This window comes from Oryctolagus cuniculus, chromosome 17 (assembly GCF_051225735.1).
Source record: "Oryctolagus cuniculus isolate XC-2025 breed Fujian yellow rabbit chromosome 17, ASM5122573v1, whole genome shotgun sequence".
NCBI lineage: Eukaryota > Metazoa > Chordata > Mammalia > Lagomorpha > Leporidae > Oryctolagus > Oryctolagus cuniculus.
In genome coordinates this window covers 1,652,706-1,676,843 of record NC_142883.1, presented here as the reverse complement: position 1 = coordinate 1,676,843, position 24,138 = coordinate 1,652,706, and the positions used below count along the sequence as shown (strand labels likewise).

General features: G+C 55.3%; 1 protein-coding gene across 2 annotated transcripts in view; it reads left to right on the top strand.

Moving 5' to 3' along the window:
* The window catches only part of RPTOR (regulatory associated protein of MTOR complex 1), a 342,586-nt gene that overhangs the window by 151,267 nt on the left and 167,181 nt on the right, over window positions 1-24,138 (top strand). For both annotated transcript variants that reach the window (XM_070060172.2, XM_070060173.2), the window contains one exon: window positions 12,137-12,283. In XM_070060172.2, coding sequence (XP_069916273.1) covers window positions 12,137-12,283 — 147 coding nt within the window. The remainder of the gene's footprint in view (window positions 1-12,136; window positions 12,284-24,138) is intronic.

Below are 24,138 nucleotides of genomic sequence, written 5' to 3'. Positions count from 1 at the left end.
AAAGCAGGATTTATGCCAGAGCACAGCTGTCATTTGCTAAAACTGCTACAGTATCCGTGTGGAGCGCTGCGAGCGTGACCTTGACTTCTGAGGTTCCCAGTGCTGAGCGTGACCTTGACTTCTAGGTTCCCAGTGCTGTGAGTTTGCTTAGTGGCTGAGGCTGTCAGGAAAGACTGTTCATCCGGGGAAGCGCTGAAGTCTCTGGGTCATCTCCTCTTAAGAGTTTCATAGTATTTTAGTGGTTTTCTTTTTTTTTTTTTTTGAAGATTTATTTATTTGAAAGTCAGAGTTACAGAAAGGTAGAGACAGAGACAGTAGTCCTCCTCCATCCGCTGGTTCACTTCCTAAATGGTCACAACAGCTGGAGCTGTGCCCATCTGAAGCCAGGAGCCAGGAGCTTCTTCTGGGTCTCCCACGTGGGTGCAGGGGCCCAAGCACATGGGCCATCTTCCACTGCTTTCCCAGGCCACAGCAGAGAGCTGGATCGGAAGTAGAGCAGCCGGAACATGAACCAGCGCCCATATGGGATGCTGGCGCTTCAGGCCAGGGCTTTAATCCACTGTGCCACAGAGCTGGACCCAGTATTTTAGTTTTTTAAAAATACCGTTTCCTTGCCTCTAAGAGATACAGAACCACTGAGTTGTATTCACTGATTTCTCAGACGCTGGGGCCCCGTTCTCTGTCCCAGCGTGCATCCCAGGTGCGCGGTGTGCCATGTCCGATGTGGGCGGCTGCGCTGAGAGTCCCCGGATGGACAGTGCAGTGTGGTCTGCCCCAGAAAGAGCCCCCTGTAGCCAGAGCAGGCCGCTGTGGACGCATTTGTACAAATGTAGAAGATGAACAGGTGAAGCTGAGCTGTTGTGTTCCCTCCCTTCCGGCGCCTGTCCTGCTGGTGGTAGTGGCCCCTCATCATAGGGAGCTGCACACAGCACAGGGCGTGGAAGCTGCGGATTTGGTGCAGGAGTGTTCTTTCTCCAGTGTTCAACTTCCTTTTTTTTTTTTTTTTTAAAGATCTACTTATTTACTTGAAAGAGTTAGAGATCTTCTATCAGCTGGTTCACTCCCCAAAAGGCCACAGTGGCTGAGGCATTAGCTTCATGCAGATCTCCCACGTGGGTGCAGGGACCCCAGCACTTGGGCCATCCTCTGCTGCTTTCCCAGGCCATTAGCAGGGAGCTGGATCAGAAGTGGAGCACTCGGGACTCGAACCTGTGCCACAGTGCTAGCCCTGACTTCCTTTGAACTTAATTTACTTGAACACCCTCTGTGTTAGTCTTTTTAGCTTTTAGATTTTTTTTTAATAGATGTGTCAGAAGCTCCATGGTAACTGTTGGCTTAGGTGGCCGCCAGGTTTTGCCTTTGCAGGCAGGGCTGCGTCGATAACGCTGGTGTTTGTCTCTGCCACCCCATGTGTGTGGCAGACCCTTGGCGTGCATTCCTGAAAGTCGCGCCCCAGGATCAGAGCCGAGTCCCCTCCCAGACCTGCCGCTGGTTTGCTCCACTGTCTCCCTGCGATGACAGTGACGTCTCTTGATTGCCTGTTTGCTTTTGAGTCGGCCTCATGTTCATACCATTTATGTTTAACCTCCTGTTCACGTCCTCTGTCCACTGTCATTTGTGGTGGTGGTGGTGTCATTTTTAGTGCACACGGAGTTTGTATGCCAGGAAGTAAGCCTTGGTCTGCATCAGTTTTCCCCTGTTTGTGATCTAACTTTATTTCCTTTATTTTTTATTTTACTTGTAGATGTTTAGCCATACAGAAGTTTAAAATTTTACATGGACAAAATTTATCACTGTCTTTTGCCATCTAGATTTTGAGGTTTTTGAACTATTTGGAAAGTTTTCAATATGCCAAAATTATTTTTAAAATATGCATATATTCTATATATGCTATATTTAAAATATGCATATAATTCTAAAATTTAAGCTTTTCTTGAACCATTAAGCATTTTGCACATAAAAAAAGTGCCCATCGCTGCACCTGTGACTCAGCCTGAAAACCACAGGTGCCAGGTGAACTTGGCCTGCCTGCTCCCTCCCAGGCCGACTCCGCCCCTCTGGTCAGTGGTCCCTGCATTTGCCGCCTCTGGTAGTGCTGTGTGCTGTGCACAGGGACGTGGCTTGCCAGCGGGCCTCAGGAGTCGGGCGCTAGTGTGGTGCCACTCGGCGTCCCCTGTACAGTTCCCTTCTCGTTTCCCAACGACGTTTGTGGTTGTGGCGGCCCTGGTTCCTGGAGCCCAGGGTTACTCTCTCCCTGCTGGCTGGGCCTTAGAGACACTCAGTGTGGGATTCATTTTGGTGTTTAGGAGTTTCTTCCAGTGTGTGACACGCCCGTCTGAGGACAGGCTGACGGCACGCGTCCAGGCGCACCCAGTGCGCGGCCGTGTTTTGACGTTGATGACTCAGGTGGTGGGTGTTTAAACATATTTTAGTTATGCATCTCATTTTAAATGTTATTTAATTGTGCTTTATTTCATAGTGTATTTGTTACAGTGTTGCAGGAATCGCTGTGTGAGGAGCCTTTTGTTCTGAGCTCGTTGGCTCATGGGAGTGGTTGCTGCTGTACCGCACCACCGTTAAAGAGAGGGAGGGGTCCCGGATGTGGGTGTGTGTGTGTCCTGGACGAGAGCCTGCGGCCCTGGACCTGGACGGTCCAGTACTCTTGGGGTGCCCTGCGCATCCACACTCACTTTCCCTGACCTTTCCCCTGGAGCCAGCAGTGGCCAACTTGGTGGTTTAAAAAGATGACCTTACCAGATACTTTGTCTGCCCAGAAATTACATTGTTTAGTTTTGCCTGTTTTTGAGTTTCATACAAATGTTTTCAAATCTGCTGCAGCTGTCTTTTAAAGTTTGTTGTGGCCCGGTGCTGTGGTGCAGCAGGTTAAAACCCTGGCCTGAGGTGCCGGCACCCCATATGGGCGCCGGGTCTAGTCCCGGCTGCTTCTCTTCTCTTCCAAGTCAGCTCTCTGCTGTGGCCTGGGAAAGCGGTGGAAGGTGGCCTGGGTGCTTGGGCCCCTGCGCCCATGTGGGAGACCTGGAAGAGGCTCCTGGCTCCTGGCTTCGGATCAGCCCAGCCCTAGCCAGCAGATGGAGGACTTCTCTCTCTGTCTCTACCTCTCTCCATAACTCTGTCTTTCAAAATAAAGAAATCTTTAAAAAAAAAAAAATTTGTTGTATACATTTCTTTTTTTTTCTTTTTCTTTCTTTTTTTTTTTTTTTTTTGACAGGCAGAGTGGACATTGAGAGAGACAGACAGAGAGAAAGGTCTTCCTTTGCCGTTGGTTCACCCCCCAATGGCCGCCGTGGCTGGCGTGCTGCGGCCGGCTGGCACACCGCGCTGATCCGAAGGCAGGAGCCAGGTACTTCTCCTGGTCTCCTATGGGGTGCAGGGCCCAAGGACTTGGGCCATCCTCCACTGCACTCCCGGGCCATAGCAGAGAGCTGGCCTGGAAGAGGGGCAACTGGGACAGAATCCGGCGCCCCGACCGGGACTAGAACCCGTGTGCCGGCGCCGCAAGGCGGAGGATTAGCCTAGTGAGCCGCAGCGCTGGCCTGTTGTATACATTCCAAAATCCACTGTGCTGCTGTCCAGTGCTTTAATCAATTCACTGTCGTGTGGCTGCGACACGGCCTGCTCTTTACTCGTGGACTGTGGCTTTTTTTTTTTTTTAAATCTTTTCATTTTATTTGTATTATAAAGAATTCTTCTACAAACTTTTTTTTTTCTTTTTTTGCATAAGAGCTTATGAATCGAAGAAGATGCGGAAGAGGGGCAGAAGAAGCGTGTGTGGCCTGCGCAGGCCGTGGAGCGTGGTCAGGCTGGTGTTGCGATGCAGAAACGTGGTAGATGTGGCGTCTGTGGGTCTCTGTTTTCCACCCAAATAAACTCATCTTTTCATCTCGTTTCTCTGTGAACTTTTTGAAGCAGGATCCTGTATCTCCTTGTCACTCCTTGAATTCTCTCTGTGACACCATTTTTTTAAAAAAAAAAGATTTATTTATTTATTATTTGAAAAGCAGAGTTATAGAGAGAGTGGAGGAGAGACAGAGAGAAAAGAGAGAGAGAGAGAGGTCTTCCATCCGCTTACTCTCTCCCCAAATGGCTGCAATGGCCAGGACTGGGCCAGGCCGAAGCCAGGAGCCAGGAGCTTCCTCTGGGTCTCCCAGGTGGGTACTGAGGCCCAAGGACTTGTCCCATCCTCCTCTGCTTTCTCAGACACATTAGCCGGGAGCTGTGTTAGAAATGGAGTTATCTGGGACTTGAACCGGAGCCCATTTGGGGTGCTGGTGCTGCAGGCCATGTCTTAACCACTGTGTCACAGTGCCAGCCCCCTGACACTTTTTTTTTTTTTTAAGATTCATTTTATTTATTTGAAAGAGTTAGAGAGAGGTTGAGCATGAGAGAGAGAGAGAGGTCTTCCATCTGCTGGTTCACCCCCAAATGGCTGCAACAGCCACAGCTGAGCTGATCTGTAGCCGGGAGCCAAGAGCTTCTTCTGAGTACAGGCCCCAAGGACCTGGACCACCTTCCAGTGCTTCCCAGGCCACACCAGAGAGCTGGATCGGAAGAGAAGCAGCCATGACTCGAATCAGCAGGCAGAGGATTAACCTGTGCCACAGTGCTGGCCCAAGGTTTTATTTATTTGAGAGGTAGCATTACAGCAGTGAGAGAGAGAGAGAGAGAGACAGAGAGAAAGGTCTTCCATCCACTGGTTCACTCCCCAAACGCTGCAGTGGTCAGAACTGGGCTGATCCGAAGCCAGGAGCCAGGAGCTTCCTCTAGGTCTCCCACATGGGTGCAGAGGCCCAAGTGCTTGGGCCATCTTCTACTGCTTTTCCAGGCCACAGCAGAGAGCTGGATGAGAAGTGGAACAGCTGGGACTAGAACTGGCACCCATATGGGATGCCGGCGCCGCAGGCAGAGAATTAACCTGCTGTGCTACAGCGTAGGTCCAGTCTCTGTGACACTTTTAAGGTCACAGAGGACTGGCGTTTTGGCACAGTGGCGTAACCGGTAAAGCTGCTGCATGCGATGCTGGCATCCCACGTGGGCACCTGTTCAAGTCCCAGGTGCTCCACTTCTGATCCAGCTCTTTGCTATTGGCCTGGGAAAGCAGTGGAAGATGGCCCAAGTCCTGGGGCCCCTGCACCCACATGGGAGACCTGGAGGAAGCTCCTGGCTCCTGGCTTCAGCCCTGGTCATTGAGGACATCTGGAGAGTTTTCCAGCAGAGAGATCTTGCGCGCTCTCGCTCTCTCTCTCTCTCGCTCGCTCTCTCTCTCTCTGCCTCTCCTCTCTCTGTGTAACTCTGACTTTCAAGTAAATAAATAAATCTTAAAAAAAACAAAAGCATGCTCCAGCCTCATCAGATGTTTGCTGTGGAAACAGCTGTTCCTCCAGGATCTGGGCGACGTTGAGACAGGTGCGCAGGAACCACGGTGTGGGCTCAGGCGGGCCACGCCACGCCCTCACACGCCCGTATGTGTGTGGGTGTCTACAGGAGAGAAATGAGTGGCGGTCGGAGACTCGGGGCTGGAGTAGACTAAGGGCCTGAATCGAGAGCAGGCGTAGTCGCACTGTGTTGTTTCTGGAGGTGGTAGGTTAATCAGAGAGTCAGAGAAGGAAGGCGGAGGACCACGGGCCCACGGGGTGAAACAGGACAAGTGGGCAAAGGGGAAGCAGGGCAGAGTGTGTTGGACTTGGCCAGCCCAAGGCTCGCAGCGTTTTCTGAGACGCGGGAGGGAGGGAGGAGTGGCGCTGGGCTGTGTCCTGCAGGCCTGGGGAGGTCACAAAAGCTGCCTGCCCACTGCAAGGCCCGCCCCCATCCTGGAGGGTAGCTGCTGGCAGCAGGCTGCGCCCCCCTCTGCCATGCGTTGGGTAGGGCCATGTATCCGAGGGAATTGCTGTTTTCTCGGTAGTTCCAAGGGCGGCTTGAGCCCAGTCCCAATGACACTCTTGGCACCATGAACCCACGAGCGGAGGTAACGGGATGCCCTGTGTACATGTGCGCCAGGCCCTGCCTGTGGTTGTGCTGGCCTGGGGGAGGCACCTCCTCGCTCTGCCTGTTGCTTATCTGATTGTGCAGCGGCCGTCGGTGTGTTGAAGCACGTGGGCTCCCCCGATGTTCACTGTAACCTGACAGATAAAGTGGACTTTAATGAATAAATGATCTACAATGCATTTCTTTTTCTTTGTTTGAAATGAAAGCATGGCCTTGATGATGTTCTAGGAGAAAGGGGAGATGTTTTGATTAGGAGAGCTCAGTGCTGTTAGCTTGGGGTGGATCGGAGCCGGCCTGTTGTCCGAAGGCCCTCCTGTGCCCGCAGGGTCTGTGCAGCCAATGTTGTAGGAATTTTCCACAACAGAGACGGCTGCTTGTAGCAGTCAGCTGTACCCCGGCCGTGCCTCTGCAGGCTGCTCCCTGCCGTTCCTGAGGCTGTGAATCCAGCCTGTGGGACGAGCCTTTCCCAGGGAGATGCGGCCCCTTAATTCCCGAAGGCCAGTCTCCGCGCCAAGGTTTGGGAGTTGATTTTGTATCCCCCCAAGGATCCCTTCCAGACTGTGGCAGTCTGGCTGAAGCTGACAGACAGACCGTTGCCGTCTTACTGACACTGATAGACAGACTGTTGCCATCTTACTGACACTGATAGACTATTGCCATCTTACTGACACTGATAGAGACTATTGCCATCTTACTGACACTGATAGAGACTGTCGCTTTCTTACTGACGCTGACAGAGGCTGTTGCTGTCTTACTGAAGTTAACAGATTGCAGGTAGCTCCTGTTTGCGGTCAGTTCTCCTCCCAGGCAGTGAGTGGTCCTCAACCAGGGAGGGTCCCCCAGTGTTCATAGGGCACTGGAAACCTTTGTGATTGTCAGCGCTGGGAAAGGAGGAGCCACAGCTTCCGGCACCTAAGGGATGGGGCCCAGAGATGGTGCCGACCACACTGCAGTGCCCGGGCCGCCCCACGTAGTGCCAGCTGTCCAGCGCTCAGATGGGAAAGCACCACCAGGTTCCAGGGGCTGCGACCGACTCAGAGACCTTTGGTGTGTCCCAGCCATCCCGGGGAGGGCACTCCTGGTGGACACCATTGGCTGAGAATTCCCCTGTTGCTAAAGGCTTGGTGCCAAGACCAATTTGGAATCCCAGGGCTCACTGCTGTGCAGCCTCTGGTCTAAGTGCTAGAAAACAGAGAAGTTCCCTGCCCCAGGGTGACAGAGAATGGAGGGAAAATCATGGATAATTTTCCCAATGTTTCAGTACTTGATTATTTTGAAATGTTTATTTAATTTATTTGGAAGGCAGAGAGACAGGTCTCCCACTGGCTGGTTCATTTCCCTGCAGTGCCTACAACACCAGGGCTGGGCTAGACTGAAACCGGGAGCCCTCGCCGCTACCCCAGGCTGTGCGTTAGCGGGAACTGGGCCAGAAGCAGAGCTGAGGCAGGACCTGGGCCCGGCCCCTGCATTATGGGATGTGGGCGTCTCGGCGTCTACACCGCCTCACCAAACACCCACCACACTTCATTATTTTAATGAATCACCATTAATTGACTTTGTGTCTCAGAAATTTAAAAAATAAATTTTGATCTCAGCAGATGTAGAGAATAGGTAGGTCCCAGCTCCAGGGGCAAGGCCACAGCACGTGCGTTAGGGCACCTTCATTTTTTGCAGCTTTGTGGCTTTTGGGGCCTCATGGGCTTGCATTTTTTTTTTTTTTTTTATAGGCAGAGTGGACATTGAGAGAGACAAACAGAGAGAAAGGTCTTCCTTTACCATTGGTTCACCCTCCAATGGCTGCTGCAGCTGGAGCACCGCGCTGATCCAAAGCCAGGAGCCAGGTGCTTCCCCTGGTCTCCCATGCGGGTGTAGGGCCCAAGCACTTGGACCATCCTCCACTGCCTTCCCGGGCCACAGCAGAGAGCTGGACTGGAAGAGGGGCAACCGGGACAGAATCCGGCACCCTGACTGGGACTAGAACCCGGGGTGCCGGTGCTGCAGGTGGAGGATTAGCCTAGTGAGCCACGGTGCCGGCCATGGGCTTGTATCTAAAGGGCAGTAAAGAAGATGGCGTCTGCCACTTGACTGACAGCCACTCTGACACTGTCATTGGCTGGTCAGGACGGAGTGGGCTGTGTTTCCTTGTTCCCCTCCGAGCCAGGATCTTCGTGGGAGGTGAGTGAGTGGCGGGTGGTGTTTCCAGGGGATAGTGACGCAGCGGTACCCAGCTGCTGCCTGAACCCTGTCTCGTGCCAGGATAGGCAGTGACTGTGGCCTTCTCTGCCGTAGCCACGACAGGTAAACAAGGGGTGGTGCTGGGGGAGTGGAGAGCCGCCCCCTCCCCGCCGTACCCAGGGTGCCTGTGGCTGGGTCTGCAGCCTTGCTGAAGCATGCCTCCCCGCCGGTACGGGCAGTGCCGCACCTGCTCATCCTCCCTCCCGACAGTCTGTGTACATCCTGTCTTTCCAGAAGTGCTTTCTATTATGCGACACCTCCACAGAACAGAAGTTGTTGACAGTCGACTGTTCAGTTTTTTTTATTTGAGAGAGAAAGCGTGTGCGCGCCCACCCTCTCACCCATGCCTCCAACTGGCACTGAGGCCTGGGAGCCAGGAACTGTCTGCGTCTCCCACGTGGGTGGCCGGGTCCTGGTGCTTGAGCCATCACCGCTGCCCCTAGGATCTGCAGGGTTAGGAGCCAGAGCCAGGAACCGAACCCAGGCCATCTGAATCGGCATCTGAGCAAGGCCAGGGGGCCGCCCCCAGAAACAAGCTTTGAGAGTGGCAGCCCCTCCGGGCTTTAGGCCCGTTGGCAGCTTGGTCTGTGTGAGCTGTCCATCCGTGAGCACACGTGGACTGTCCTCTCTGTGTGGCAGGTGGCCTTGGGAGGCTTGCACGTCTGAAAGTTGCGCACCTGTGGTGTCTTTCCAGGCGGGCTGCATGCTCTGGGAGCTCGGTGCCTCTGTAGCAGCCGCGTGGGCAGCCTGCTTTGCCTTTTGATTCCTGTGCATTGGGAGTGTAAGATTCAGGTTAAGCTCACTCTGAGATTGTTGTTGTTGTTGTTGTTAATGTAAAATAGAATTTGATTTGCCTTCACGTGACAGTCAGTCCACTGGGGCCTCGTGGGACCCAGCTGCTCCTCTATGCGGTTGTGGGTGGACCCCCTGCCCACGTCCTGCGGGGGAGCATGTGGGCAGTGCTTAGAATTTGGACACCTTAATCCCAATCTTGTACCCTTGGGCCGAATTTGGCCGTAGGGACAGACTTAGTTGCAGAGAGAACTGAGCGTTGGTGGAGAGGAGGGGGGACGAGGGCCCCCAGACCAGCTGCCGCCATCCTCGTGGTGTCCAGCCAGCTCACAGGGACGACACTGTGTCCTGGTGCGCTCATCTGTGCTGCAAATGCAGATTCCTCTACAGGGTGGACACCTAGGAGCAGCTGAGAGGAATGTACAGGGGCCGGCGCTGTGGTGTAGCGGGTAAAGCTGCCACCTGAGTGCCGGCATCCCATGTGGGTGCTGGTTCAAGTCCTGGCTGCTCCACTTCTGATCCAGCTCCTGCCATGGCCTGGGAAAGTAGCAGAGGATGGCCCAAGTCCTTGGATCCCTAAACCCGTGTGGGAGACCCAGAAGAAGCTCCCAGCTCCTGGCTTCGGCACAGCTCTGGCTGTTGCAGCCATTTAGAGAGTGAACCAGTGGATGGGAGCTCTCTCTCTCTCTCTCTCTCTCTCTCTCTCTCTAACTCTCTGTAACTCTCTGTAACTCTGCCTCTCTGTAACTCTGCCTTTCAAATAAATAAACAAGATAGGAATGTATACTCTGTTTTTGTGAGTACTACCAAGCGGCCTTCCAGAAAAGCATCATTGATTGCCATTCCCACGAATGATGAACGAGTTTGCTAGATGAGAATGGGTGGAGCCAGGCTAGGGGATGTCTGAGCTGCAGGCCGTATGAGGCCACGAAATCGTCTGGTCTGGCCCTGCCAAGCAGTGACAGGCAGGACTCAAGATTCAATAAGTCTAAGGCAGGCTAATTTCTAAGCTGATAATTGTGTGTGGTCCATGGTTGATGTTGTAAATATCTGAATGGCCCGTGGCAGAGAAAAGTTCTCCTGTCTGAAGGACAATGGGTGGGTGGGTGGATAGACAGGCTGTAGGTAGGTTCCCATTCTAGCATGCACTCCCAGATTAATCAGGAGTGTGATGGGGCCAGCGTTGTGGTGTAGCAGGTAAAGCCTCCGCCTGTGTCACTTGCATCCCACGTGGGTGCTGGTTCAAGTCCCGCACGCTCCACTTCCGATCCAGCTCCCTGGTGATGCTCCCGGAGAAGCAGCGGAAGTTGGGTCCCTGCCCCCACGTGGCAGACCCGGAAGAAGCTCTCCCTGGCTGCTGGCTTTGGCCTGGCCCCACTGCAGCCATCGCGGCTGTTTGGGGAGTGAACCAGTGGGTGGGAGGTTCTCCCTCTCTTTCCTTCTCTCTCTCTGTAAATTCTGCTTTTCAAGTAAATAAATATGTCTGTTTTTAAAAAGTGTGAATCATTCATGTTTCCTCTCTGAGTTGCCTGTTGCTGTCTTGTGTGTTGTTTGTGTTTTTTGTTTTGTTGATATGCAACTTACATACACATATCCTAATTACCCATTCTCTATCATAAACGTTGTGCCTACTCTTTTATAAAACTGCCAGTTACTTGTGTTTTTATCAGAGTTATCTAACTTTTAGTTACTGTACGTGTCGGTCTTTGGGCTTCTGGGCCTTGTGACTTGTTTAAGGTCTTTCTGGCTCTGAGGTCAGCGAGACTATCCCGCCTCCCACTGAGGCTTGTGTTCCGTCTGCCCTGTGTGTGTTGCGTCTCGATAGGGACCTCGGGTGCACAGCTCGTCTGACGTCTCCCTCCCTCCTGATGTAGACTCCTTCATCACATTATGTATGCGTGTCTATTTCTGGGCTTTCTCTTGCCTTGATTTGTGTTTCTCCGCTCACTAATATCTTCCTGTAATTACCATGGATTTATAGTATATTTCATATCTGGTCATGTGAGTCCCTGTTCATTTTTCTTTATTAAAATGTTTTCCTGTTGTTGGGCATTTCTCTTCCACACTAACTTTAGAAGCAGCCTGTCACATTGCATTGAAGGAAAAGCCCTGTGGGTACTTTGATTGGACCTGCATTGGCTTTACAGATTCGTTAAGGAAGAATTGACATCTTTAGAATCCTTCAGTGAGAGTTTATTTAGGGAGAGCATTTCCGGGTGTCTCCTGCACAGCACAATGGTTATAAACAACCCAGCAAATGAGGACAGTTTGACAACACTAAGTGGCAGAGTGCCTGAGTGTGGTGCGTGCCCGTGACCCAGACGCCGGTGCGTGCCTGTGTTGTCAGCGCTGTGCTGGCCATCCTGATGCCGGGCCCCCTGCCTGCGTCTGTGTTCTGTCTCTGTCCTTTCTCCTGCCGCAACCTGGCTGTTGCTGGGACAACAGCCTGATTTCTGCCAGACTCTCCCCCGGTCCCTTTACCATCCAAGCAAGACCACCGGGTGCCCGTGTCAGCTCGAGGGAGGGCTTCGCCATTTCCCCAGAGGGATGAGGAATGTTTCCACCTTCATCACTCGTCACGGACGTCTGCTCAGGCGCAGGACTGCATGTTGTGTCCAGGGCTTACTCGTGTACGGGTGGAGAAAGCTTACAGGGCCAAGCCCACTTGTACCCGTGAGTGTGCTGCTCGGCGACATCGAGGGGATGATGTGCGTGTGTGTCTGTGTGGAATGGAGGGCGTGAGGGAGGCCTGCAGGCTGAGCTCATCTGCTTTATGAATGAGCTGTGTCCTGCTACGGCTGTAGAGCAGCCACGATGGGGACCGCACACATCTGCTTCCCGCCGGTCAGACAGCTGTGGTGCCCGGGGAAGTCCACGGTGGGAATGAAGAGCCGGCAGCCGCGGAGGAGCTGTGGCTCGCGGCACCACTGCAGTGAGATGTCCTGTGCGCCGACGAGGAGAAGTTTAGTTTGCCGTCGCTCATGGCTTTGCGTACGCGGCACCGGAGGACGTCTCCGCGGCCACCGGCCCGTTTGACCTGTGCGTGTGCGTTAGCAGCCCGAGCTCTGAGCACACAGGTGACGTGTGCACTCACTTTGTCTTCCAGAACTACACACAGTACATCCCGCTGTCCGTCTACGACCTGCAGACCTGGATGGGCAGCCCCTCCATCTTCGTCTACGACTGCTCCAACGCGGGCCTGGTCGTCAAGTCCTTCAAGCAGTTCGCGCTGCAGCGGGAGCAGGAGCTGGAGGTGAGGACTCCGTGCCACGGCCTGGCCACCGCGTGGCTTCTGTTCGCTTTCTCCCTGGGGAGGGCGGTGCGGAGGGCGGGGCAGAGCTGCGGGGGCCGCAGACATTTCCCTCAGGTTGATGCGTAATCGGAGGTTACATCAGGGATGGCCTCGTCCCTGGAGTCAGTGGTGCTCCCGTGGTCTCCGCTCTCAGAGCCTCGGGAGAGCAATGCATTCATCCGTGTCTTCCTGCGGCTGGCATTTTGTAGCCGCCCCAGTTTCCTTCTTGTGTGTGTGCATGTGTGTGCATGCGTGTATATGCGTGTGCATGTGTGTGCATGCGTGTGTGTGAGGTAAGCTCTGAAGCAGAGGGGCAGGAGCACGGTGAGGCCCTGCGGTCGCCGCTCCTGCTCAGGGACGGGGAGAGCCCGAGTGCTGCTCTGATCACACAGAGCCATTTTGCTTGGTTGTTTTAATTAATATCTGATGTTTGAATTAAACAGTGAATTCTAAAGAGAAATTGAAGAGGCAGTTTCAATTAAGAGGCCTCCATCCTGTGGCCCGCACGGGAGTGTGAGAGTCGGGGCTCCCGACTCCGATTGGCGGCGGTGCTGGGCCCCGCACTGGAGGCTGGCGGTGGTGCTGGGCGCCGCCTCCAGCCTTGCTGGGTCTGTTCCTGCACTGCCTTGTAACGGATTCCGCTTCCATCAGGGGTGGCGTGGAGCAGGCGTCAGCGAAATTTCAAGTTGTGTTAGGTACAGTTTAAAGTGAAGATGTGGACAGTCTAATGCTTGTCTTTGTGAACTGATCCTCGTGGAACGCTGCGGAGTGACCAGTAACACAGCCTGACAGCTGCTGACCTGAGAAGGAGCCGTGGCCGCGGCGTGGCCAGCTGCTCTGCGCTGCAGGAGCGGGAACGGTCAAGTTCTGTGTCATCGGATTCCCCCTGCCTTCAGGCGTGGCGTCCGGGAGGGGCCAAGGGACAGGTCTCGGAACAAGCGCGGAGAGGCAGCTTGCTTTTATTGATACAAGCAATAGAGTTCCCAAAAAAGAAAAGCAGTTGTCTAGGACAACGCAGATAAACACGCCAGACAAGCCCTCCTGACGTTGTGTCCAGCTCCGCGGCAGCCGAGTGCTTGAGGGAGAGGCTGCTCTGTCACCGGTAGAGGGCCCCTCTCCTCTGGGCACAGGCGGTCCTTTCTGTCCTGCGCGTGGGGAGACCGGTGTCCGCCCGGCAGGGCTGTGCCTGTTCTCTGTGTCGCTCGAGACACTGCTCGTTTCGTTAAGCACAACAGAGAAGACCCACGTGCGTCTTGGGGGGCGATGGCTAACTGACTCACTCCTCAGGATGGAGACCGAATGCAAAAACGCTAGCTGGGCGGCAGCTGCAGGCACGGGGCATCGCGCCGCGTGTGTCGTCATCAGCTCTGCCTCCTGTCTTCAGTAGCAGCGTGGCTCGGGCCGTGTGTGCGGCTGCACTCTGTAATGAAATGAAATGGAAATGATAACACTAGACCCAGCTGGCACCCTGGTGTGCACTTCGCTGTCTGCAGCTGCAGACGTCCTGCCTGGCCTGCTAGGAGTGCTCTTAGAACAGTCTCTCCCTCTCTAAGGCTGGCCGGACTCTTCGCCGTTTACAGTGTTTTAACTTCTCGTTGTGTATTATGTGAGCTGACAAGCTGGCAAGTCACGGGTTGTGCCAGTGTTTAGAACATGAAGAGAGCAAAAAGCGATTGGCTGCTCGATTAGAAGGCCTCCGAATGCTAACCGGGAGCACAGAGCGGAGTGACGTAGCCGCAGAGCTGCTGCTGAGCCCTCGCGCTCCTAGCGGCGCAGCGCGTGTGCGGGGCCCCAGGGTTGCGCACTGCGCACATTCCTCTCCGCGGAACGCGGCCGGTGAGATCGAAGGCAGCCTCGTGCGCACTGGGTAGATCAGCACGCGCGGCGCGGGGAAACGCAGCCGTCACGCGGGAGCCGTCCTGGTGTTTCTCCCTGTAGCTGTTGTGTGAAAATGGGTAAATGTTCAAGTCTCTCTGCTCAGTGTTTTCTTTTTGGTTTTTTGTTTGTTTTTGTTTTTGTTTTGACAGAGTTAGACAGTGAGAGAGAGAGACAGAGAGAAAGGTCTTCCTTCCGTTGGTTCACCCTCCAATGGCCGCTGCGGCCGGCACACCGCGTTAATCTGAAGCCAGGAGCCAGGTGCTTCTCCTGGTCTCCCATGGGGTGCAGGGACCAAGCACTTGGGCCATCCTCCACTGCACTCCCGGGCCACAGCAGAGAGCTGGCCTGGAAGAGGGGCAACCAGGACAGAATCCGGTGCCGCGACCAGGACTAGAACCCTGGGTGCTGGCGCCGCAGGCGGAGGATTAGCCTAGTGAGCCGCGACGCTGGCCTCAGTGTTTTCCTAAGACATGTTTTTATTGTTTTAATCATTTGTGAGACAGAGCTAGAACTCCCGTCTGATAGCTCTTTTCCAGATGCCCGCAGCGGCCAGCCCTGGGCCGGGGTGAAGCTGGGAGAGGGAGCTTCAGTCCAGGTCTCCCTCCGTGAGTGGCACGGACTCAGCCTTGAGCCACCCCCACGCCTCGCGGGATCTGCAGTTGCAGGGGCCAGAGCAGGCGTCCTAACAGGGCTCAGTCACCAGGTCGAAGGCTGTTCCGCACCGTTTCTTGATTCGTTGATTTTGGTTATCTGTGGGCTTTCTACTGTGATCCGCGCCAGACGGACCCTTCCGGAACCGGGGCGATCGTGGTGAGAAACGTGTGACGTGGCTGTGGTTGCGCTGCTCCTGGGGGTGCGGTGAGCTCGGAATCCGGGGCTGTGTCGTCCTGCTTCTCCAGGACCTCTCGCTCTCGGTTCCCCGTGCGGTGGGTCTTGGAGGTCGACCAGCAGCCCATGCTGCCTGTGGGTTCAAGGCTCCCAGCCTCCTTGCACCTCCTGTGCCTCAGGTCCCCGCCAGCTGCGGTCATCTGCACTCTGCTTCTGGGACTGTCAGTTTTCTCCCGTGAGTAAGTCGTCTGTGCTCGGAGTGTGGCTTGAGCCCCTGCAGAGCAAGCGCTGGGTCTGGCGGCCTGGTGAGGGCCTGGTTCTGACCACTGGGCGACTGCACAGGGTGCTGTGACTTCCAAGTTTTTATTTACACACTTTTACTAGAGATTTTCCCTTTTCTTATTGGCTTAGTATCTTTAGCATTTGCTTGCTTTCCAAATTCTCAAGCCTTGCTTCACATCTCAGAATATGCCCCTTATCCTTAGTATTTTCTTTTTTAAAAGACTTATTTATTTATTTGGAGGCAGTGTTAGACAGACACCTGCTGGTTCCATCTGCTGGTTCACTTCCCAAATGGTCGTGACAGCTGGAGCTGGGCTGATCTAAACCCAGGAGCCAGGAGCTTCTTCTGGGTCTCCCACACTGGTGCAGGGGCCCAAGGACTTGGGCCATCTTCCACTGCTTTCCCAGGACATAGCAGAGAGCTGGATGGAAGTGCAGCAGCCAGTGCTCAAACCGGCACCCATATGGGATGCAGGCACTGCAGGTGGCAGCTTAACCCGCTAAGCCACGGCCCCGGCCCCTCCCCTAGCATTTTCCTCTCCAGTTCTCCACTCCCAATTGATCAGTCACTCAAGCAATTGATTGATTGCTCTCTGTAGGCTGTGCCACAGCTGCCATCACAGGAACCCTTTATAGGTCTCTCCGATGTTTTCTATTTTATTTTTATTTTAAAAAATTTTAACAGGCATATAAAAATCATGCATATTTATAGAATAATACTGTGTGATGTGTTGTCACCTGTATCCATTGTACAGTGTCCATTCATCCTCCCAGTCTTGTAAGATTTCTCTATAGTGAAAGCATGCAAACTCCTGTCTTCAAGGTTTTTCTTTTATAGGATACATAGCACATTAGCGTGGTCGGCAGTCAGCTGCCGTGTGGTAGCAGCCCAGAACTGGCTGCAGCCTGGCTCTCACAGTTACCGTCCCTCTCCGCTTCTCTCCCCAGCCTCCGGTCACTGCCGTCATATTTTTAACTTCTATGAGACCATCTTTTTTCCTTCATTTTTTAAAAAAATTGTATTTATTTGAAAGACTTATGGAGAGAGAAGAGACAGATCTTCTATTTGCTGGTTCACTCCCCAAGTGGCTGAAACAGCTGGGGCTGGACCAGTTCAAACCCAAGAGCCAGGAGCCAGGAGCTTCTTCCAGGTCTCCCACGTGGGTGCAGGGGCCCAGGGACTTGGGTCTTCTGCTGCGGCTTTCCCAAGAGTATTAGCAGGGAGCTGGATTGGAAGTGGAGCAACCAGGCCTTGAACTGGTGCCGATATGAGGTGCCAGTGTCGCAGGTGGTGGCTTAACCCACTGCGCCACAGCGCCAGCCCCCAGGGCCCTTGACTCTTGCAACAATGACTTGTGTGGCTGGTCACACTGGGGTGTTTGCGGGGAGACGGTGTCTGGTCCTCACTGCTGCCTGGTTGCTGGCTCTGCCCCGTGTTCTGCCGGAGCACATCTCTGGCAGTCTCCGAGGCTGTGTGGGAGCAGTCCGCCTGCCTCAAGGTGCTGGGAAGCCCCCTGCTCCGTGTGAACGGGGAGCAGTTTCTCTTCCTCACCGACAGGGTGTCCAAAGCAAAGGACTTGCTTCCTCGGCTGTGCTGCTGGGACCCAGCTGTGGAATCCTCACACGGCCGCCCTGCCCACTCCAAATCCAGGGCTTAGTCCGTGTCTGAGGCAGAGGGATGGGGAGGGACCATGCTGGCCACCTGTGTTCCTCCATTAGGAACGTGAACGCTGCTTCCCGTGCTCTCTTGGGCTAGAGCTGAGTCCCAGGGTCACCCTGCTAGCCACGTGTAGGATGCTTCAGAAAGCGTGTGCAGATGGAGTTAAAAGATGAAATTTGTTTTGCCGCAAAAAAATTTGAAACTCACACCTAGTTTTCTCATGTTTGCATTTCTCCTGAGCTTTTCGAGGACCCTTACGGATCTTTAAAAAAAAATCTTATGCCAAAATAAACCTCCTTTGATTCATTTTCCCATGAACTTTGATGCAGCTGCCTATACTGACTGGGCTGTGGGCTCTTACTCCCACTTCCCCAGGGTGGGTAGAGGCACTTGAACTCACACACCTGGCTGAGCTGTGGCTGTGACCAAGACTCCCAGGGTGCAACTCCTGGCCTCCAGGTGACAGCCACACAAGAACCGTCAGTCAGTCCATGGTCCATGTGCCGCATGTGTTGGAGAGAGAGAGCTTGGGTGTTTTCATAATGCCTTGTTTCCTGGCAGTTACCTCCTTGGTCTGCAGGCGACAGGAGGTCCTGGCCTGGTCTTTATTCAGTGTCATCGGCCAGTTCTACCACCAGTGGCTGATTCCCAGGGGCAGTTACTCCCCCGTCTTCACTGAAGACGGCACCCTGGCACGGCATCCAGCCTGCCCAGGTCTTTGTCCTTTCTTGGTGGCGAGCGCAGGAGGAGTTGGAGGAGGAGATGTCTCACTGGCTGCTCCAGACGTGGCCATCTTCCCCGGGTTCCTTGGTGGCGGCTGTGGCAGTGCGGGGAGATGTCTTCCGGGGCAGGCTGCACGGCTGCAGGAGAGCCCTCCAGGCAGGGTCAGCCCACCTGCCACGGGCGCGGCCCCCTTCTGCTGCCCCTCCTGGAGCCTCAGGGCCGGCCCACGGGACTGCTGGCCCGTGGTGCTGTCACAGTCACCTGGTCACGCCGGTCTGCGTCTGGAGCCTGTGAGAACCCGAGTCAGTCTTGCAGAAGCGGCGACGTCCAGGACTGGCGTCCCCAGGATGCTTGTGTGCCCCACAGAACCGGGGAGCTTGTGTCTGGAGATCGGGATTCCTTTGCTGATTGTGTTGTTTTCATGAAATTCTGCCACTGCGCTGATGCCCCTGCCCCAGGGTTAGAGTCTGTAGCAGTGCAGTGTCTGTGGCGAGTCTCCGAACCACGTTTCCTCACCTGGGCTGTGTGGCCTCTGGGAACAGTCTGCACGGCTCACTGTGGTCGCGACTTCCTGCTGGGACCTGCCTATTGGCCCTGCAGGCTTGCATGGTCCTCTCTCAGTTCCTAGCGTTTATGTCACCAGTGCTACCTCCTGTCATTCTATAGTTTATCATTTGTAGGTGGTGGGGAAATGTGCTGACATCTTGTTATGTAATAACTATTAATTCTCCCATTAATGTTCTAGGAGACTTGTGAATTCTAAAGCAGCCGTTCTCTCCTCCGTGTCCCCTGCGTCCTGCAGCACAGTATTTTCTTGCGGTTTGTTTTGACTGTTCTACCTCATACTGGAGACTTGTGTGGATTTGTGGCTTCTCGTATTTAGGGATGATGAGGAAGAGGCCCCTCCCCCACCCCAGCCATTGCCGTGCTGTGCGTAGGAGCTGTTAGTGGGTCTTTGCTTCGTGGCAGGTGCGGGGGAATGGCCCACGTGGAGATCTTTGTTTTCCTGGGACGTCGGTGACTGGTGGCTGCCCTGGTCTCCCCGCGTTCTGCAGAGTGGGGCAGGCCACTGCAGACATGCGGCCTCTCGGGCACCAGGTGAGAGGGTGGCGCTCCTGGCCCACAGCTCTTCAGTCCACCCCGCACTGTACCGGGCCGTGGCTGGGCCAGCCACCTCCCTCTCTGGCCTGCTCTGTATCTGCTCTGAGTGGTTTTGTTCCTTCTCTGTCGCAAAAGCCAGAGGTGCCTTCCGGTGCCTTTTTCTTCACCGACAGCTGGCAGGAAGCGCCCCTAACAGCACAGGTTTTCAGAGCAAATAGAACGTGTGCTCCTGGCGCTAGAGGAACGTGTGACGCCCTTGAAAGCCCCCCTCCCCCTCCCTCCCTCCCTCCTTCCCTTTCTCCCTCCCTCTCTCTCTCTCACACGTACACACACAGCCACCAAAAACAATTGCATTTGTACCTTAGAAGAAATGCTGTCATTTCAGTTCTTTATAGGAGCAAAGGGAGGGATTGATCTAAAGACAAATACGGTAGAAGCCCCTTTAATTGGAATCTCCACAACTCCTACTAAAAATAAAGAAACCCACGCAGGGCAGGGCTGGCCGGTGGTTTGCTGTGGAGCTGACTGCTGGCAGGGGCTGGGGGGGGGGGGGGGCTTGAGGAGAGGGGAAGGGCAGGGGCTCTGGGGGGGCAGGGCTCTAGGGGAGGGGAGGGGCAGGGGCTCTGGGGGGGGGCAGGGCTCTAGGGGAGGGGAAGGGCAGGGGCTCTAGGGGAGGGGAGGGGCAGGGCTCTAGGGGAGGGGAGGGGCAGGGGCTCTAGGGGAGGGGAGGGGCAGGGGCTCTGGGAGGGCAGGGCTCTAGGGGAGGGGGGGCAGGGCCATGAGTCTTGCACAGGGACCCGCAGCACTGCCGCGCTTTGTGGTCCGCAGAGCCTGTGCCTCATCCCACTCACGCTCCAGCACGCTCCTGTCCACGCACCTGGGGTCCCTGCCTTCTGTGCCTGCGTGGCCCCTGTTTCTACTCCAAGTCTAGAACGTGAAGGCTTGGGAAGAATAGCGATTTCTCTCCGTCAAAAATGTAAGAGCCCTCACTGCTGAGGGTGTGAGAGGAAACCACAGACAGGTCAAGTGTGTCATTAGCACACTCAGCGTGCCCTCCTCGGCAGACTCCCTGAGCTTCCAGTCCTCCCCGCCGACCTCAGCGAGCCGACGTGCAGATGCAGAGACACTCAGCAAAATGGGCGCCCGTCAGTCCTCGCCGTCGTGCAAGGAGTCCCCCAGCTGTGTGGAAGCCATCACCGATGATCAGAATTGAAAACTAGCATAATCCGCCGTACCTCCATGCTGGGAAGGAAAAAGTCACCTCCTCCTGTGGGTTGATGCAGAAGAAGCCCCCGCCGTACCTCCATGCTGGGAAGGAAAAAGTCACCTCCTCCTGTGGGTTGATGCAGAAGCAGCCCTCGGGAAGATCCAGTACCCGCTCACGATCAGTGTGAGCAGGCGGCACAGACGCGACCTCCGCAGCTTAGAGGAAATGTAAAGAAGCAACGGCTGTCCTCGTGCTTCTTGGTGAACGGTCAGTCGCATGTTTCTGCCCTGCGATTGGGAACAAGGTGGACACGTTCGTTCATGACATTGTTTTTCAGGGCCTCCAGTGCTGTAAGAGCAAAACAGACCCGAGATACAAGTAACAGTGGTAATGAGGGGATGGATGCCAGCGTCCTCTGTGAACTCCAGCCCCAGTCCCAGCTGCTCCACTTCCAGTCCAGCCCCTGCATGGCCGGGGAAGCAGGGGAGGATGGAAGGCCCGAGTGCCTGGGCCCTGCACCACGTGGGAGACCTGGACGGTTCTGGTTCCTGGCTTTGGGCTGCCCAGCCCTGGCCGTTGTTGCTGTCTGTCGAGTGAACCAGTGGAGGGGACATCTCTCTCGGTCTCACTCTCTCAGGAACTCCCTCTCTCCGTAGCTCTGCTTTCAAATCAATAAATCATTTTAAAAAATTTGGCAATGAGAGTTACATATTCATGCTGTTAGGATGACAAAATTTAAAAAAGACAGTAATACATGGTTGGCCAAGAAACAGAGAAGTTGGGATTTTCACCACTGCTGGGGGAAATACAAAATGGAATCAGCCGCCTTGGGCCAGGCAGTCTGGCAGCTCCTCAGTCAGCGCCGCTCCCAGGGTAAGCGTCTCACCCAGCCCTTCTCCTCGGTATGAACCCAAGAGGGCAGAGAGCAAACGTTGGCAGAAGTGGGGAGGGCCGCACGGGTGTCAGGAGCTGGCTGGGGAAACGCCTGGGTCTGTCGTGATGGGACAGTAGTGAACCCTAATGAGACGGAGCAGCGTGGGCTCACCGTGACGACTGCTGTGCTGTGAGAGCGGGGTCACAGAAGGTCGGTGACTGAAACCCCCAGAGTGGCAGCAGCCTGGTGGCTGTCGGGGCGGGGAGGGGTGCCTGCTGCAGGGCGCGGAGCTTCTTTCTGAAGAAATGGTGGAGACGGTTGCGTGGCCGTGTCGGCACACGACCATCCACAGAATCATATACTCCCAGAAAATAAGAGTGATGAGGAAGTGTGCGTTACAGTGAAACGTAAGAAAATCGCCTCATGAGACGGAAAAGGCGCAGTGAGCAGCCTTGAACTCTCGTGCAGGGGCCGCTCCCTGGCAGTGCTGGCCACACCGCCTGCGCCTGGCCTGGCCTCTGTGCTGGGCACGGACCCCTCTCAGCCAGTTCGTCTTCTCCTCGGCAGGGCTCCACTCCAGACTCAGGCTGTGCCTCAAACCGCTGTGTGTGTGACTGGTCTCATCCGGTTCCTTGCGGTGCTACCAGTTCTATGCTGCCTTAGTGTTCATGCTTCCGGCCTTCCCCCACCCCCATCCCACATCCGCCTGTCTTCCGTCCACCACGAGGGACGTCTGCTCCGTGTCTGCTGGGATCGGGCAGCACCCTTGCTTTGTTTTCAGTCGGTTGCACAAGATGCGTATTCTCACCCCAGACACTCACCTCCGTGCAGAGGGCGGGAGAGAGCACGGTGAGGGCGCGGGCCGCAGGTCCCGATGAGTCTGCACGAGCGTGCGGCGTCCCTGGGTTGTCCCGCCCACTCTGTGATTGTGAGTTTTTATTGTAAAACACTGGGAGAACGTTGCTGCTACCACGCCTCTTTTCTAGTGTGCAGAGCAGACACGAACAGAAGAAGCAGACGCGTGATAAATGCAGCGTTGCACCAGAGAAGCAGGGAGAATGAGGAGAGGAGTGATGGCGAGCACTCGTATATTTACACGCTTACACACATTTGCTCATACATGCACATGGACACGCACATGCCCCCACGTACGGATACGGCTTCCTGGGGACATGTGCAGCACATTTCTAGGGCCTCAGATGCGTTCCTTTCTTCAGACTGTTTGCTGCAGAAGGTGGAGGGGCACCCGTCTGGCCGGGCTGGACCCTGCTCTGACCACTGAGTTCACCACCGTTGTGTTCCGCTGTCAAGGCTCCTCTGCTGTCTTTCCTGCTTGTTCCTAGACACAGAATCCCCTGTGTTCCTGTCACTCTCCCAGGGGGCCAAGGCTCTGTGATGACCTTGTTCATTAGCGGTAACTCAGCAGGACCTCGGTGGGCGATGATGGGCAAGACTTGCAAGTGGCTGACCGAGATTCTGGCTCAAACGCGGCTGGCTTCTGCGGCCAGCACAGGAAGAGTCCAGGGGGTCAGTCTCATGCTGGTGACCCCACGACAAGTAAAGGTGGCCGCAGCCCCTGAGGCGTCCGGTGGGGGCTGAAGGCACCCAGGTGGGTGCAGTGTGCAGGGAGAAGTGCCGTGGACAGAGGCACCCAGGAGTACCGTACGGTTTCCAGCGCACGGAGGAGGAAGCTCCAAGGCCAGTGCAGGCTGTGGCAGGAGGTGACGTCCGTCTGGAACCTTCAGTGGGAGTGGAGGTTGCCTGCGAAGAAAGGTGTCAGGAGAGGCCGGGGCGCTCCGGGGCGTGTCCCTGGGCTATGCAGAAGGACCAGGGGGTGTCTGTGAGCTGCGTCTCTGCACTGGACGAGGAGGTCAGAGAATCACAGAACAGAACTCTGCAGACACAGGAAGGGCGTGTGTAATTAAGCGCCCGCACGCTGTGCAGTGAGTACTTAGGTTAATGATGCCAGTCAGGGCTGGCGCCGCGGCTCACTAGGCTAATCCTCCGCCTGCGGCGCTGGCACCCCAGGTTCTAGTTCCAGTTGGGGCGCCGGATTCTGTCGGGTTGCTCCTCTTCCAGTCCAGCTCTCTGCTGTGGCCAGGGAGTGCAGTGGAGGATGGCCCAAGTGCTTGGTCCCTGCACCCCATGGGAGACCAGAAGCACCTGGCTCCTGGCTTCGGATCGGCGCAGTGCGCCGGCTGGCTATAGCAGCCATTTGGGGAGTGAACCAACGGAAGGAAGACCTTTCTCTGTCTCTCTCTCTCTCTCACTGTCTAACTCTAACTGTCAAAAATAATAATAATAATAATGCCAGCCAGTTCCTTCTGGGGCCCTTTGGAGAGGACAGCTCTGGCTGTGGACTTGTGACCGTGAGAACCTCGTACAGGGAACTCCTTAGCCTGCACAGGGGAGAGGCGCGGGCTCCCTCACGGGGGCCTCTGTTCTCAGTAGCCCGGGCGCCGGCCCTGGTGCCCAGTGCTGTTCTGGGGGCGGGAGAGGGCGCCTCCTTCGCCCCCCAGCAGCTGTGGGCACAGCGTGGGGTGAGGCTGCAGGCGGCCCAGGGCTCTGCAGAAACTTCAGTGTCCCCTTTCATCCTGGACTCCACGTGAGTCACTGGGGAGTGGGCTTGGTCACAGTCTCTAATTAGCTGTCATCCGGAGCTGTAGAGTGATCCTGGAGCCTTGGGAAGCTGGCTGTAAAGTCACGTGTGCTTCATTGGGCAGATCGGGGTGAAGGGCTTGTAGCTGGCCGAGGGGGCACCAGTGAGAGAAGGGCTTGTAGCTGGCCGAGGGGGCACCAGTGAGAGAAGGGCTTGTAGCTGGCCAAGGGGGCACCAGTGAGAGAAGGGCTTGTAGCTGGCCGAGGGGGCACCAGTGAGAGGCAGGCAGCCCCTCTGCTCTCTTCGCCTACGTTTACTTTCCTAGCAATAGATACCGCTTTGCTTTTAAATTATGCCTGTTTAATATTTGATATACATAGAATTATTTAAATTTCATATTAAAATGCTGCTTCCAGTTTGCTCCTTTTGGCACAGAATCTGTCACAAGTAGATGCTCCATTAGCGTCCTCTGACGAGCGGCGCACCGGTGCCTGTGGAGACCCCGGCCTCTCTCGGAGCCCGGCAGAGTGTCCGCTGGATTGGGTGGTGCTGAACGGAGAATCGAGGCTGCCGGGAGGTGTGGCTTGTTCACGGCGTCTGCAATGGTGGTGTCTTCAGCTCTGTGTGAGCGTGGGGAGGAGCAGGCTCCGAGCTCTGTCTGGAA